Source organism: Scylla paramamosain, chromosome 32, assembly GCF_035594125.1.
Source record: "Scylla paramamosain isolate STU-SP2022 chromosome 32, ASM3559412v1, whole genome shotgun sequence".
NCBI classification, from domain to species: domain Eukaryota; kingdom Metazoa; phylum Arthropoda; class Malacostraca; order Decapoda; family Portunidae; genus Scylla; species Scylla paramamosain.
Window position 1 is genome coordinate 5,421,151 of NC_087182.1, and position 13,940 is coordinate 5,435,090.

Consider the following 13,940-nt stretch of genomic DNA (forward strand, 5'->3'; position numbering starts at 1 on the left):
AATGTTACTTACATACATACATACATACATACTAAGGCTGCTTACTCAAAAAAAGAAGGATAACTAAGACAAGGCACACAACTTTCACATTCATACTCATTCACACCACTCTCTTAGCCTCTTGACAGAGGAGAGAAAGTACTCCTGCCCTCGGTTTAAGGGGATCAGTCACACAGCTTGGACAGTTTGGTCTGGAACAAGGCTCCTTTGTAACAAGTTCTCTCCCCTACCACACAAGTAGAATAAAATAAATTAATATTACAAAAGAGAGAGAGAAGGCAGCATTGAAATAAGGGTGCCTACTACTCACTGGCCCTTCCTGTATATGAGATGATGTCCAAGATGAAGCAGAATAAAAGAAGTTAATATTAAAAGAAGGAAAGAGAGGAAATAGCACTGATTAAGTACCAAGATATCTTTATAAACAAATGACTCCCTCCTGTATATATAAGATGATATCCAAGAAAAAGGAACAATAAAAGAAACTAATATTACAAGAGAGACAGAGAAAATTGAGTATACATCAGCATGTCTATAAATAATTGGCGCCCTCCTGTACATATAAGATGGTATCCAAGAAAAAGAACAATAAAAGAAGTTAACATTACAAGAGAGGGAGAGATAAAAATGAGATACAAAGCTGCCCACTACTCACTGGTCCTTCCTTATTGAGATGGTATCTGAGACAGTAGAATAAAGGATAATATTACAAGACAGCAAGAGACAGTGGGATATGAAAGACTGAGTGAGGGTGCCTGGTACTTACTGGTCATGTTGCCAAGGTTGGTCCAGGTGCTGAGGGAGAAAGTCCTCACAGGTCCCACCTGCAGGGTAGTGAGGTTGGTCCCCAAGTAAGGCCAGGTGTCCCCACTCAGCCCTCGCATCACCTGGCAGAGAGAGGCAAGGGAAGGGGTTGTTAGGTCAAGATATGTTGGTATGTTGTATCCAAGGACTGCCATGTGTATGCCTGATGGTTTCTTGCAACTTCCCTTATTTTCTTGTGTTCTTAAGTACTGCTATCATTTCTGTTACTGCTATCACTTTTAATGTTACTACTACTACTACTACTACTATTGCTACTACTACTAATACTACTATGCCTACAACAGCAGCAACTATTAATGTTTTTTTATTTTTTATTATGATGCCTTTTGTAATGTGCTATCTCACATGATATGATAAAAAAAGCACTACTACTACTACTACTACTACAACAACAGTAAGAACTACTATTACTATTATTTTCTAAGCTGCATTTTGTTATACACTACACTTGTTAATATGATAAAAAATACTACTACTACTACTACTACTACTACTACTACTACACTCACCAGGACTCTGAGTTTCTGCAGCTTGATGAAGTTGAAGTTGGTGGTGAGGGAGAATCCTGAGGGTGACCCGACACGCAACTCCACAAGGTCCGGTGCCTCCATCAGGTAGGCCGGATCAAACCTGCTCCATGCAGTGATGAAATGCTGGTAAGTTTTCTTCTTCATCATTTAATTCAAAATCCTTATTTTCATTTACAGGGTTGGACAGCTAATAAGTTTCTTTAAATTATATATCAGGAAAAGGCAGAAAAAGAGAAAGAAAAACAAACTGTAGGACAGAAAAAAAACTGATTAAATTCTAGAGAGACTATTGAGAAACACTATCATTTCCAAAGACAACACATTTCAATACCAAAGAACACAAATGAGACAGTAAATTCTATAGAGGCTCCATCAACAAACCACAAACAGATTATACTCAACAATAACTAAGACAAAAACACAATTCAGTACCCATTAGAAAAGAAAAAAACAGTAACAGTAAATTCTATGGAGGATGTGTCAACAAACCACATACAGATTATTTTTAAATTCTATGGAGGATGTGTCAACAAACCACATACAGATTATTTTCAACAGTTTCTAAGAAAAAACACATTTCCACATCTTTTTGAACACAAGAGACTAATTTCTGTAGACACTGCATCAACAAACCCCAACAACAACAACAGACTCTTTCACAGTACCTGACACAGCCTGGGGTGTGGCGGAGGTCCATGGCATTGATGGAAGTGATGTGTTTGCAGGAGGCCAGGAGGAGCTGCAGCACTCGGCCGGGGCAGGAGGGCAACGTCACCCCTCGCAAGCACCTCACGTTGCTCAGCGCTGTGAAGATCTCCAGCCACTCAGCCTCCTCTGCCTCTTGCTTTGCTGGAATAATACAAGCTTGTCATGTCTTTGCTTATATGTATTATAAACAAGAATGTAACCAACCCAAATTATCTCTACTTGTGAACTTCTCTGATTTAATTCAATTCCTTCATAATTTCATTAGTCTATATTTATATACATACATACATATAGGTTGTCTCCCCAAAAAAATTAAGGTAGCTAATACAAGGCACACAACTTTCGCATTCACACTCATTCACATAATTCTCTCAGTTCTTGGCTGTTGACAGAGAAGACAAAGTACTCCTGCTGTCACTTAAAGGGGATCAGCTACAAATCTTGAACAACAATAATAATAATAAACAAAAATGCACCCTACCCAAATTCCCTCTGTTTGTGAACTTCTCTAATATAACTTTACTTATCTTATTAGTCTAGATGATTCTAGTGTTGGACAAGAGCCTCCTTCAGTAGTTAGGGAAAGAATGATCTAGTCATATAACACAATGGCTTAAGACATCTTGGTGGGAATGGCAGGTGACAAAGTTCTAGGTTAACATCCTATACTGTGTTCTTTGCTTGATGGATAGACACTACAACATGAAAGAAGACAAGCTTAACCCTTTCACTGCAATAAGCAACAATTCACAGCACTAAGAACAATCTGTGAAGACTTTTTAAGCACATACAAGAAAGAAGGGAATAAAAAAGAATAGATTTAACAACTTCTAGTCCGTATAATGTTTAGAGGCAGCTGAAGAACAAGAAAAAAAAATGCCCGAGAGTGGTTAGTGACTGTGGAAGACTGCACCACACAGCAGTGAAAAGGTTAAATTACCTTCATCTAGCAGTCAAAGAGACTTCCTGATTGTAAGGCAAGCATGCTAACCACCACGCCAGGCTGCTATTACATTAACCCATACTAATGAATCCTAATAGTCTTCCCTGATGACTAATATATGTTTGCAAGTAATTTTAACTAATACTTCTGAATGTGTGCCAATATTTTATCAATGCAGCATCTAAGTGGAGGTTCATTCATAACTTCTTACTTGCTGGACTTTCCTTGGCACTGTCACCTCTTGATGTCCCTCTGCTTTCTGTCCCTTCCTCAGTACACTCCATGTACAGGTCCTCATTGCCTTGGCTCTCCTGTGCGTCCTCTATACTTCTCTTACGCTTCACTCCTCTTCTCTTATCATCTTCTGCCTCCACTTCATCCTTCTTCTCCTTCCTGTGGCCATTTCTATCCTTCTCATCAACAATGGATCTGCTGTTGTCATCTGCTTTCCTATCCTGAGTTTGTGAGGACTCCCTGTTGAGCTTTGTCTCTCTTTTTGCTTCCTCAGTGTCTGTTTTCTTCTCTTTCCTTTCCTCTGTCTGTGAGCTGCTTCTCCTGTCCTTAGAGGGTTTAGGAATGGCTTGGAAACTTGTGCTGCTGTGCTCCTTTTGACTCAGTGCATTCTGTTGGAAGATTCACATTTTACTTTGTCTCTTAATTACAGGGATGCATATTTCACTAGTAGGTACCTAAAACTTTCTGGTTAGTGACAGAAGCATTCATCATTAGGCCTTCTCAGTCAGCACACTCTGTTGGGAGAATCACATTTTACTGTCTCTTAATTACTGGAATGCATAATGTTTCTCTTGCACCTAAAATTTTCTGATTAGTGATAGAAGCACTCATCATTCAGCCTACATCTGGACTTAAATATTTATTCTTTACTTGTGATGGTTCATTCAATCTAACCTACTCTGGCTTCTTGGAATTTATTTAAAGATGGTGGCCAAAACAGGACATTAATACAACTGCACACTATCCAACAAACAGCAAAGAGAAGCACCATCACTTCCTTTCTTCACAAATTACTAAACAACCTACTGACCAAATAAACAAAAAAAACACACAACACTGTTAAGACTCCACACTACCAAACAAGCAGCAGAGGGAAGCACCATCACTTCCTCACCTCATACACTACTGACCGAATGAACAAGAAAACACACAACACTCTTACAGCTCCACAATACTGAACAAACAGCAGAGGGAAGCACCATCACTGCCTCACCTTTCTTAGCCTCATCTTCCTTAGGTCAATGTTCCTTGTGTTCCTCTGCTCCAGGAACCGGGCAAAGTCAGTCCAGTCCTTAACACAAACATTTCTCAGCCTCACAGTCTCCCACTGGTGATGAAGAGGAGAGCATTGAGTGTCATTAAGAGTCATCAGTGTCTATGTTTCCATGGTGAGTGAGAGAGGGTAATGAATGAGAACAACTGATCCAACAAGCTGTTCTCATGTAACAAATCCAACATATACAAGGCTAAGGTTTTAAATACACATATATATATGCTGTGTGTGAGGAATTATGCATGTACCTCAAGAACCTGAAATAGTAATTGAGAGAGAGAGAGAGAGAGAGAGAGAGAGAGAGAGAGAGAGAGAGAGAGAGAGAGAGAGAGAGAGAGAGAGAGAGAGAGAGAGAGAGAGAGAGAGAGAGAGAGAGAGAGAGAGAGAGAGAGAGAGAGAGAGAGAGAGAGAGAGAGAGAGAGAGAGAGAGAGAGAGAGAGAGAGAGAGAGAGAGAGAGAGAGAGAGAGAGAATGCTAAAAAGATCAACTGACTAACTAATTTAACTCCAAACTCTTCAGCAACAGCCACATGACACCAATATATAAGAGGCACTGACCAGGGAGGAGCTGAAGGCCAAGTCCCTCCACAGCAGGCATACTTGAGAGGCCACCAGCAGGTCCTTCACTGACAGGTACTTGAAGATGTGACGCAGCAGCAGGTACCTCTGACTTAGCTCTCCCAGGAATGTGTTGTCCCACTGACTCATCGCCTGCAAGGAACGTGTTTGGGTGTTCAAGTCACCTGATGTGTTCTTTGTAGGTGTGAATCTAAGTTTCTGCTGTCTAGATACCAAAGTGATATCTTGGCAAAGAGAAATGGCTGAGATAAAGTGGCTCACACCCACACAAACTTCTTGATCCTCACTCACACTCCATCAGGCTTAAAAAAAAAAAAAAAAAAAAAAAAAAACCTTCTAAGTCTCCACATAGGGAAAAGCCACATCCCCACCTAACATTTTGACTTCTTGCTCAGTGGACAATGACAATATTAAAGTTAAGTGTTGCCTAAAATCTGGACTGTGAAGCATCAACCTGCATGTGACATTATATGCTGTGTTTCCTCTTTAATGACTTATCAGACAAAAAGATCTCAATCCTTCCTGATATGTATGTCTAAAAAAATCAAGTTCATAATTTTACCTTGAATGGACGTGAATATTAAAGATTACTCGTGTTGGGCAATGTTATCTGGAGACATCCCTAAAAGGCTGCACATCTGACACCTCACCTTGTAGTACTGCTTGTAATGCTTCCCCATCAGTCTTTCTGGTTTCTGCTGGAGGGTGTCCTGTGGAGGCATGTTTACTGGTATCTGAGACTGCTGGAATTGCTGCTGCTGTATCATGAATGGGGAGGCAATCTGAAGCTGCTGCTGCTGCTGCTGCTGCTGCTGCTGCTGTTGCTGCTGCTGTACTGGAAGCCTTGGCAGGATGATGGGTGACATCCCCTTGGGCACCCCCACAGCACCACCACCACCAGGCATGGACATGAGCTCCCCACCAGGTGTGCCAGATGCGCCCTGCACCAACAGGAAGCAGGCTGGCCCAGTCCCCTGCTGCTGGATCTGCACCAGCTGGCTCCCTACAGTGGTGGTGTTTGGAGGAAGCCCACTGACTGGTGTGCCCCTCACCACTGTGGAGAAGAGACAAGAGGAAGGTTACCCAAATTAGTGAGCAGGATATCGGAATATTGTTCTTCGACATTCGTCTCTTATCAGTTCCTGAATTTCCTAAGCTACATGGAAAGTTAATAATTCAATAACAGTGGGAGGTAAAGGAACAAGAATGGAGTCAAATAGCAGAAGAGCTGAAAAAAAGAAAAAGATTATATGATTAGGCAGATAGACAGATAGATAGACAGACATGGTAGGTAGGTAGGTAGATCAATTGACAGATAGATAGGTGGACAGACAAATAGTTAGACATAAAGATGGATGGCTAAGTAGCAAGATAAGACACATGACATGGAAGTAATACACATAGTAGCTTTCAGTGACTCACCCTCCCCTGGAGCTGCTGGATGTGGCATGTCACTGACCATATCTTGCCGTGAGTCACTCCCATCTGTTCTCCACGGACCAAGGCTGCAAATCACTCCCTTATTACCACCCATATGAAGACTTATACTAGAATTTTTGTATTAGCACTTCAATTGGTTCTCTTATTACCATTCATATAAGGAATCTTACTGGGATGAATATATAAGCATTTCAATAATTATTTTATTACCATCCATATAAAGAATCTTGCTAGAATGAATATACAGTAAACCCTCGTTACACTGGACCCCATCATAGTGGATTTCTGCATTTAACGGACATGTGTGGCCTATGGACCATCCATCGGATTTACTAGATAAATGTCAGTAAATGAGGTGAAACATCCGGTCAGTGGCTGGAATATTAACTGTGTATTATTATTATTGATAATTCACTAAATGCTTACAACACACATTCTACAGTATTTTACATTAGGTACATGTTTGTCATCATCACAAATATTTTATTACACTGTGGCATGTTGGCAAGTTTAGAGCTCCCTTCTAGTGGAGCTCATCCTGGTAAGCAGTAGTGGTAGTGAGTGATTGAGTGAGTGAGTGAGTGAGTGAGTGAGTGAGTGAGGGAGGGGAGGGAGGGAGGGAGGGAGGGAGGGAGTGAGTGAGGGAGGGAGGGAGGGTGTGGGTGGTGGTGGTGATGGTGGTGAGCATACACTGCACTGACCAGGATTGTGCTGTCTACCATAATTATGGTATTTCTGTCATAATTTGGTGTTTGTCTGCCATCTGCCATACACTGTCTACCATATACTATGCTATAATGAATAGAAATGTCAAATTTTCACAATGCTTTATAATTTGGACCGGCTGGCAGCACAACCCTGAAACTCACACACTGCTTCTTCTTTTTTTTTTTTTTTTTATGTAGGAAGGACACTGACCAAGGGCAACAAAAATCTAATAAAAAAAAATGCCCACTGAAATGCCAATCCCATAAAAGGATCAAAGCAATGGTCAAAAATTGATGCCTTAGTCTCATGCCTGCAGATGTTATTAGAGGTTGTGGTGCTCTTGACCCATTCACCGCTGCTCTTATTGGACTTTCACCTTTAATGTCAGTGGCTTAACCCAATTACTCCAGTATAAAGAGGGTTTACTGTATTAGCATGTCAATCAGTTTTTATCACCCTTCACTCCCTCATGCTGAGATTAATATATTAATGTTTATATTAGCACATCAATAAATTTCCTTAATACCATCTATAAAGTCTTGCTAGGATGAATATATTAGCACTTGAATCATCTTCCCAGCCCCCAGGAGCCTTACTAACCTGTGTGAAGGAGACAGAGAGGATGGAGGTGTCGGCGGAGAGTCAGGCCTTAGACAAACCTTTGTGTAATCCTCCACCCAAACCTTCTTCCCTGAGTGGCTGTCCTCTTCCTCTGAGTCGGAGGAGGATGAAGACGAGGAGTAGATTGGGTCGTGTGCCAATGGTTCAAATGGTTCAGAAGGAATCCATTTGTTCGATGCCATGTTCTCCTTGTTCTCCCAGTAACAGTTCTGCGGTGATGAGGGTGACTTAGCATTTGAACTCCCAAAGATGGTGTAAGCGTGTTACTGTTTGGTTACTATGTGATTCTACTGAGCACGAAGGAAACTTGATACTTTAAAAAGTTGTGATTAGCCAATCATTCCTTTTGCTGTCAGTGTTAGCTTTCTAGAGTAACAAAAACAGAAAGACAGAAAAAAAGAAACAGAGAAACAAAACTAAGAGAGAGAGAGAGAGAGAGAGAGAGAGAGAGAGAGAGAGAGAGAGAGAGAGAGAGAGAGAGAGAGAGAGAGAGAGAGAGAGAGAGAGAGAGAGAGAGAGAGAGAGAGAGAGAGAGAGAGAGAGAGAGAGAGAGAGAGAGAGAGAGAGAGAGAGAGAGAGAGAGAGAGAGAGAGAGAGAGAGAGAGACTAAGAAAGAACAGGCATAAGAATAAGAAAACAAAATAGATAGAAAGAAAATCACACACACACACACACACACACACACACAATGGATTCCTTTACATGATGATGGTATTCTTCTAATTAAACTGCATACTTATAATACTGTGAAAACAGCACACACACACACAGACAGGCACACATACAACCAGACAGCACCACAACACACACCCATTCATACACTCACACAAAACCAAACAGCACACAGCACCACAACACAGTCTCACCAGACAGAGGAACTTAATAGCACTACACGGACACAAACAGACAAAACCACACAACCCCACAGCACAACCTTAACAGACAGAGAAACTTAACACCATACAGACACACACAGACAAAACTAGAGCACCACCACACACACACACACACACACACACACACACACACACACACACACACACACACACACACACACACACACACACACAACCAGACACCCCCAAAGCACCATAACACGGCCTCACCGGACAGAGGAACTTAGCGGCGCCGGCCTGGATGATTGATACAGTTGGAGGTGGCATGCAGGTGCACTCCGGGTGGAAGAGACACAAACACTTGAGGCACTGGAGACACGGCACCGACCCGCCACCTAGGGGACAGTTGCCGGTGCAGTGGAAGGTTCGTTGACGGGCGCCTCCTGTTAACCTGGTGATAGAGAGAGTAATAATAGAGTTGATATGAAAAATAACAGATAGAACATATAACAAGGAGGATTATAATAAATACAAAAGGTAATAATAATAATAATAATAGTATGTAAATTTGCATGTATATTCCTGTTAATCTGGTAAAAGGGAGAGTAAGGAAAGAGTTGTAGATAAGAAACATAATAGGCAAAACATATAGCAGGATTATAATAAATACAAAAAGAAATAATAATAACAATAATAATAAGAATATGTAAATTTGCATGCATAAGTCTCTTAACCTGGTGGTAATGGTAGTAATAATAGCAATAATACTGTAGATAATAATAATAATAATAATAATAATAATAATAATAATAATAATAATAATAATAATAATAATAATAATAACAATAATAATAGGCATCTTTATATAAATAAAGACCAAGATTATAATAGATACAAAGGATGATAATAATAATAATAATAATAATAATAATAATAATAATAACAATAATAATAATAATAATAATAATAATAATAATAATAATAATAATAATAATAGAATAATAGATAAAAATAATAAGACATTTTATATAAAAAAAACAGAGCAAGGAGATAATAACTAATAACAAAAATCAAAATAATAATAATACAGTAAACCCTCAATACACCAAACTCCATTACAGCAAATTTCGCATTTATTGAACATTTGGTCAGTGGTGGCGGCAGGGGTGGGGGAGGGAGGGAGGGAGGGAGGGGGGAGAGTGTAGGTGGTGGTGATGAGTACGCACCACACCCACACACACTGCCTATGCCTCAGTCTCACAGCAGGAGTTGAAGTGGAAGGCTGTTGCACTCGTATGTATGTATGTATGTATGTATGTATGTATGTATGTATGTATATATATATATATATATATATATATATATATATATATATATATATATATATATATATATATATATATATATATATATATATATATATATATATATATATATATATATATATATATATATATTTTCATTCACTTGTTTGTTTGTTTGTAATGTATTCTCATTTACTTGAGCACAGTAAAAGCATTTTTCCACAAGATCTGTTAGTTTATTTAAGTCAAAATAAAGTAATGCTGTATAATTTACATTCAATGCATGAGTTACCAAAATTTATATCATTTGAGGTTAATTTTTTTGTATCAAACTTCCACCTCATGTACTATGGGTAAAAAAGTATCAGTGGAAAGGGGGTCTGATGAATGCTGTAAAAATCTGGTCATCTGCTCGTCACACATTTTCGTTTCCTTCGTTCTGTACAGTCATAATGTTTCTCACACATAGTGCGCCAATACTTTTTTATGAGTACCCATAGTACCAAACAAAGTTCAGTGCATGAGAAAGGAATCTGACTGCCATTTTTTTTCAAAATTTTGCCTTTATCATCAGTGGTTTCCTCCAATTAGATCAATATACTGAACGTTTACTGTACATAAATTTATCTATATATATCACTGCAACAGAAAGACCTTCCTTAACATTCTCTAGTCATCTGTGTCACCTGCTGGTCTATTCCTATCCTATCTCGCAAAACGTACACCATCTCTCCATCAGTTTGTCTACCATTGCTAGACTTGTATACAGATAGACAGACTTATCCATCTACTATCTGGAAACACATAAATATAACCTACACTCTGAAAAATAAATGTAAATATCAGAAATGACACCAACATATAAATAAATCATCATTCTGAGTACCACATCACCACTCACATTGGTGTCAGAATCTTGGGGGGACAGGGTGGCAGGGCGGTGAGGTGCCCTGTGGTGACAATCGGGTCCTTGGTCTTCCTGGTCTGCTTGGGTCTGGGTGTGGGTGTGGGAAGTATAGGCCGCTGCACCATGTTCATCACTGCGGCATAGAAGGAAATGATTACCATTTCCTTCCTATCTATCACTCTTCCCATTCTTCCACTACGGTCTATCTACCACTATCATTATCTACTGATACAATACATCATCAATCTATCACTATAATTTACCCATCAACATCTACCACTATAATCTATCTTCCATTATTATCACTATTATTTTTTCATTTTTTTTCTCTTCTGCTGCCATCTATGACTATCGCTTCCTTCCTGTTAATGTGTATTACATTTTTCTTCCAATATTGTGGAATGGAAAGCACGTAGGCACTAATTCTTACCGTGAATTGGTGGCTGGGGCTTGAGGTGCCACATACCTGAGGTGACTGGGAGTGCCGGCAAGATGGCGGGTGGTGGTGGTGGTGGGGGAGGCGCAGGCCGGAGAGGGGGCGGACCTGCACCACCTCGGCCTGCGCCCTTCTTCATCATTATGGGAACCTGTGGAGACAAGGAGAGTAAACAAACAGGACACAATGATTACAATAACAACATAAAGGTAGAGAAGCTGGAACTTAACCTAAAAAAGACTTGTATTCCTTCAGCTAATATACAAAGGGTAGTAAATAAACAGAACATACTAATATACATAGGAAAGTAAATATACCATGCACACTAATATTAAACAAAAAACAAAGCAAAGGTAGGTAAATGTGGTACTGAAATGGACTTATATTCTTTCATCTTACAACTACATATTCAAATTATCCCAAAGAGAGAAAAAGACAGAGACACAAAGAAACAAACAGAGAGACAGAGAGACAAATAAAACACAACAAAAAGCAATATTCACGACAGGCGTGGTCCTCATGCGTGCTCGTTTCTGCTGTGCCTCTTCAGGATTCTTGCGAGGTCGTCCCCTTCCTCTCTTCTTTGGCACCTGCATATCGTATACATAGGAAGGCTTGACAGAGGTGGTGCTGGTCACATTCACTGATGTCACCACAGCAGCAGGAATAGAGGTGGTGACTGGTGTACTTGTGACCACTGGGGAAGCAGGGACAGGTGGTGCTGACAATGGGACAGATGGTGCTGATGGTGCTCTTGTAGTGTGTGGTGACTTGACTGGCGGGGTCTTGGTGATGGAGGTGATAGTGACGACTGGTAAAGCCTTGGGTGCGCTGAGGACCTGTGAGGATGCTGAGGATTTTGGCGTAGAGGAGGGTGAGGAGCTGGGTGTGCCTTGGCCTTGTTTACGGCGAGGAGGTCCTGCCTGTAAATATTAGGGTGTGTTAGCTTTCTTCCTTGTTACTGACTTTGACTGCCACTTGGTACACTTTTTGTTGCATGTTGCAGTGAAAGGGTTCATGGATGAGACATGGAGAGAGAAAGAGAGAGGAGCAGACACACAATACCATCACCTCAAGAGTACTTCCTGCCTGTATATATTAGGATGCATTGGGTTTTCCTTCTTGTTACTAACTTTTAATGAATGAGAGATGGAAAAAGAGAAAGACACAAGATTATCACCTACAACACAGTACCCTCAACACACAACAGTACTTCCTGCCTGTAAATATTAGGGTACAGTGAACTTTTTTCCTTGTTATCAACTTAATGAAAGAAAGATGAAGAGAGAAGCAAGAAACATACACACAGTAACATCACTAACAACACAGAATCTTTAACACACAACAGTACTTCAACACCCAAACATTACCTGTACTCCACAATACCACCAGCAGAAGCAACACAGCTAAGCAACACTCGTCATATACTCACAGCACCACCGACATTCTTATTTGAGGCGTGTCGGATCTGCTCGTACTCCTCAGACACTCCCAAGGGCTCCTTGATCCACGTGAAGTTCTTGAGGGTGAGGTCCTTGATGCCAGCTCGGAACACTGGAAGAGGGGAGGCCGTAGGATGCTTAACTGTACCAGTAGCATTGAAAGGAGAGGATGATGGTAAGACTGAAAAAGATGGGAATCACTGAGGAAGATGCAAGGGACAGCAACAACTGGAGACTTGTATATGGTGCCAATTCAACTCTGAGGAAACAATGACAGAACTGATGGGTGGATTTAAAAGGGTAATGGTTTAAATGAAAATAGTGATGATAGGATTGAAAGTAGTGGTAGTTAGATTGAAAGGAATGACAGCAGGAATAATAGGGGTGGTGACTGAAGAAAAAAAAAAAAAAAAAAAAAAAAAAAAAAAAAAAAAAGTGATGAATTTATGATGGTGAGTGGGGTGATGGTGGAGTAATAATGGATGGCTATTGAGAGGAGTGATGGTGAGATTAAAAGGAATGAGAGCTGGACTGAAAGGGGTGATGGCTGAATCAAAGAGGTGATGGTATGATAAAAAAAAAAAAAAAAAAAGAGAAGTGATGGTAAAATAACACAGGGTAATAGTAAAGGTAAAAATAGGGTGGAAGCTGCAGTCTCTTGTCCCATTCCCTCAAAAAACCACACACAATAGTGTTCATCTATAAAACTTAACATTCTTTACAAAATTTATCATGTTTCCTTCAGCATATAAAACAAGAATTATGTAATATTTGAGGATGAGGACTCTAAAATCACATGTAACCTCTAACAATAATAATAATAATAATAATAATAATAATAATAATAATAATAATAATAATAATAATAAAACAGGGAGAAAAAAGTATATAAAATGGGACATACATAAAGAAACAATCACACAGAATGGTATTAACACTTCAGCACATAAACAAAAAGAAGACTTTCACAAAACTTAAGGATGAAGACTATAAAATCATACCTAACTCACAATAAAAAAGGAAGAGACAAAAAAATAAATAAAATAAATAAATAAATAAAATGAGACTTACAACAGAAACAGTCACATAAAATTATAACACCAAAAAAACTTGATATCCTATATGAAAACCTTGAATATACACTTTAAAATCAAACTTGAAGAACCCAGACTCTGCTTCAGTTCCTCAACACTCACAGTAGTCCTCAATCTCAACACGGGAGCGAAGTTTCTTGTCTGAGGGGGAGTAGTAGTAGATGTCTGCCCTTGCTCCTCCCGCCTTGGTTGGATTCTGTGTGGCTCGGAAGACAATCTCTCGCCGCCAGCCTGCCACAAGACACACATAAGTAGCACCTTGGCGTCTGAAACTATCTTA

General features: G+C 39.8%; 1 protein-coding gene across 1 annotated transcript in view; it reads right to left on the reverse strand.

Annotated features, from left to right (window-relative positions):
• The window catches only part of LOC135089112 (uncharacterized), a 29,429-nt gene that overhangs the window by 4,106 nt on the left and 11,383 nt on the right, over positions 1-13,940 (reverse strand). Inside the window, exons 6-20 of the mRNA XM_063984354.1 lie at positions 13,763-13,891; positions 12,557-12,678; positions 11,628-12,047; positions 11,119-11,275; positions 10,683-10,821; positions 8,748-8,928; positions 7,621-7,850; positions 6,295-6,377; positions 5,523-5,926; positions 4,852-5,004; positions 4,235-4,348; positions 3,218-3,629; positions 2,021-2,204; positions 1,335-1,455; positions 767-887 (exon numbers count right to left, since the gene is read on the reverse strand). Of these exons, the coding sequence (XP_063840424.1) occupies positions 767-887; positions 1,335-1,455; positions 2,021-2,204; positions 3,218-3,629; positions 4,235-4,348; positions 4,852-5,004; positions 5,523-5,926; positions 6,295-6,377; positions 7,621-7,850; positions 8,748-8,928; positions 10,683-10,821; positions 11,119-11,275; positions 11,628-12,047; positions 12,557-12,678; positions 13,763-13,891 (2,970 nt within the window). The remainder of the gene's footprint in view (positions 1-766; positions 888-1,334; positions 1,456-2,020; positions 2,205-3,217; positions 3,630-4,234; positions 4,349-4,851; positions 5,005-5,522; positions 5,927-6,294; positions 6,378-7,620; positions 7,851-8,747; positions 8,929-10,682; positions 10,822-11,118; positions 11,276-11,627; positions 12,048-12,556; positions 12,679-13,762; positions 13,892-13,940) is intronic.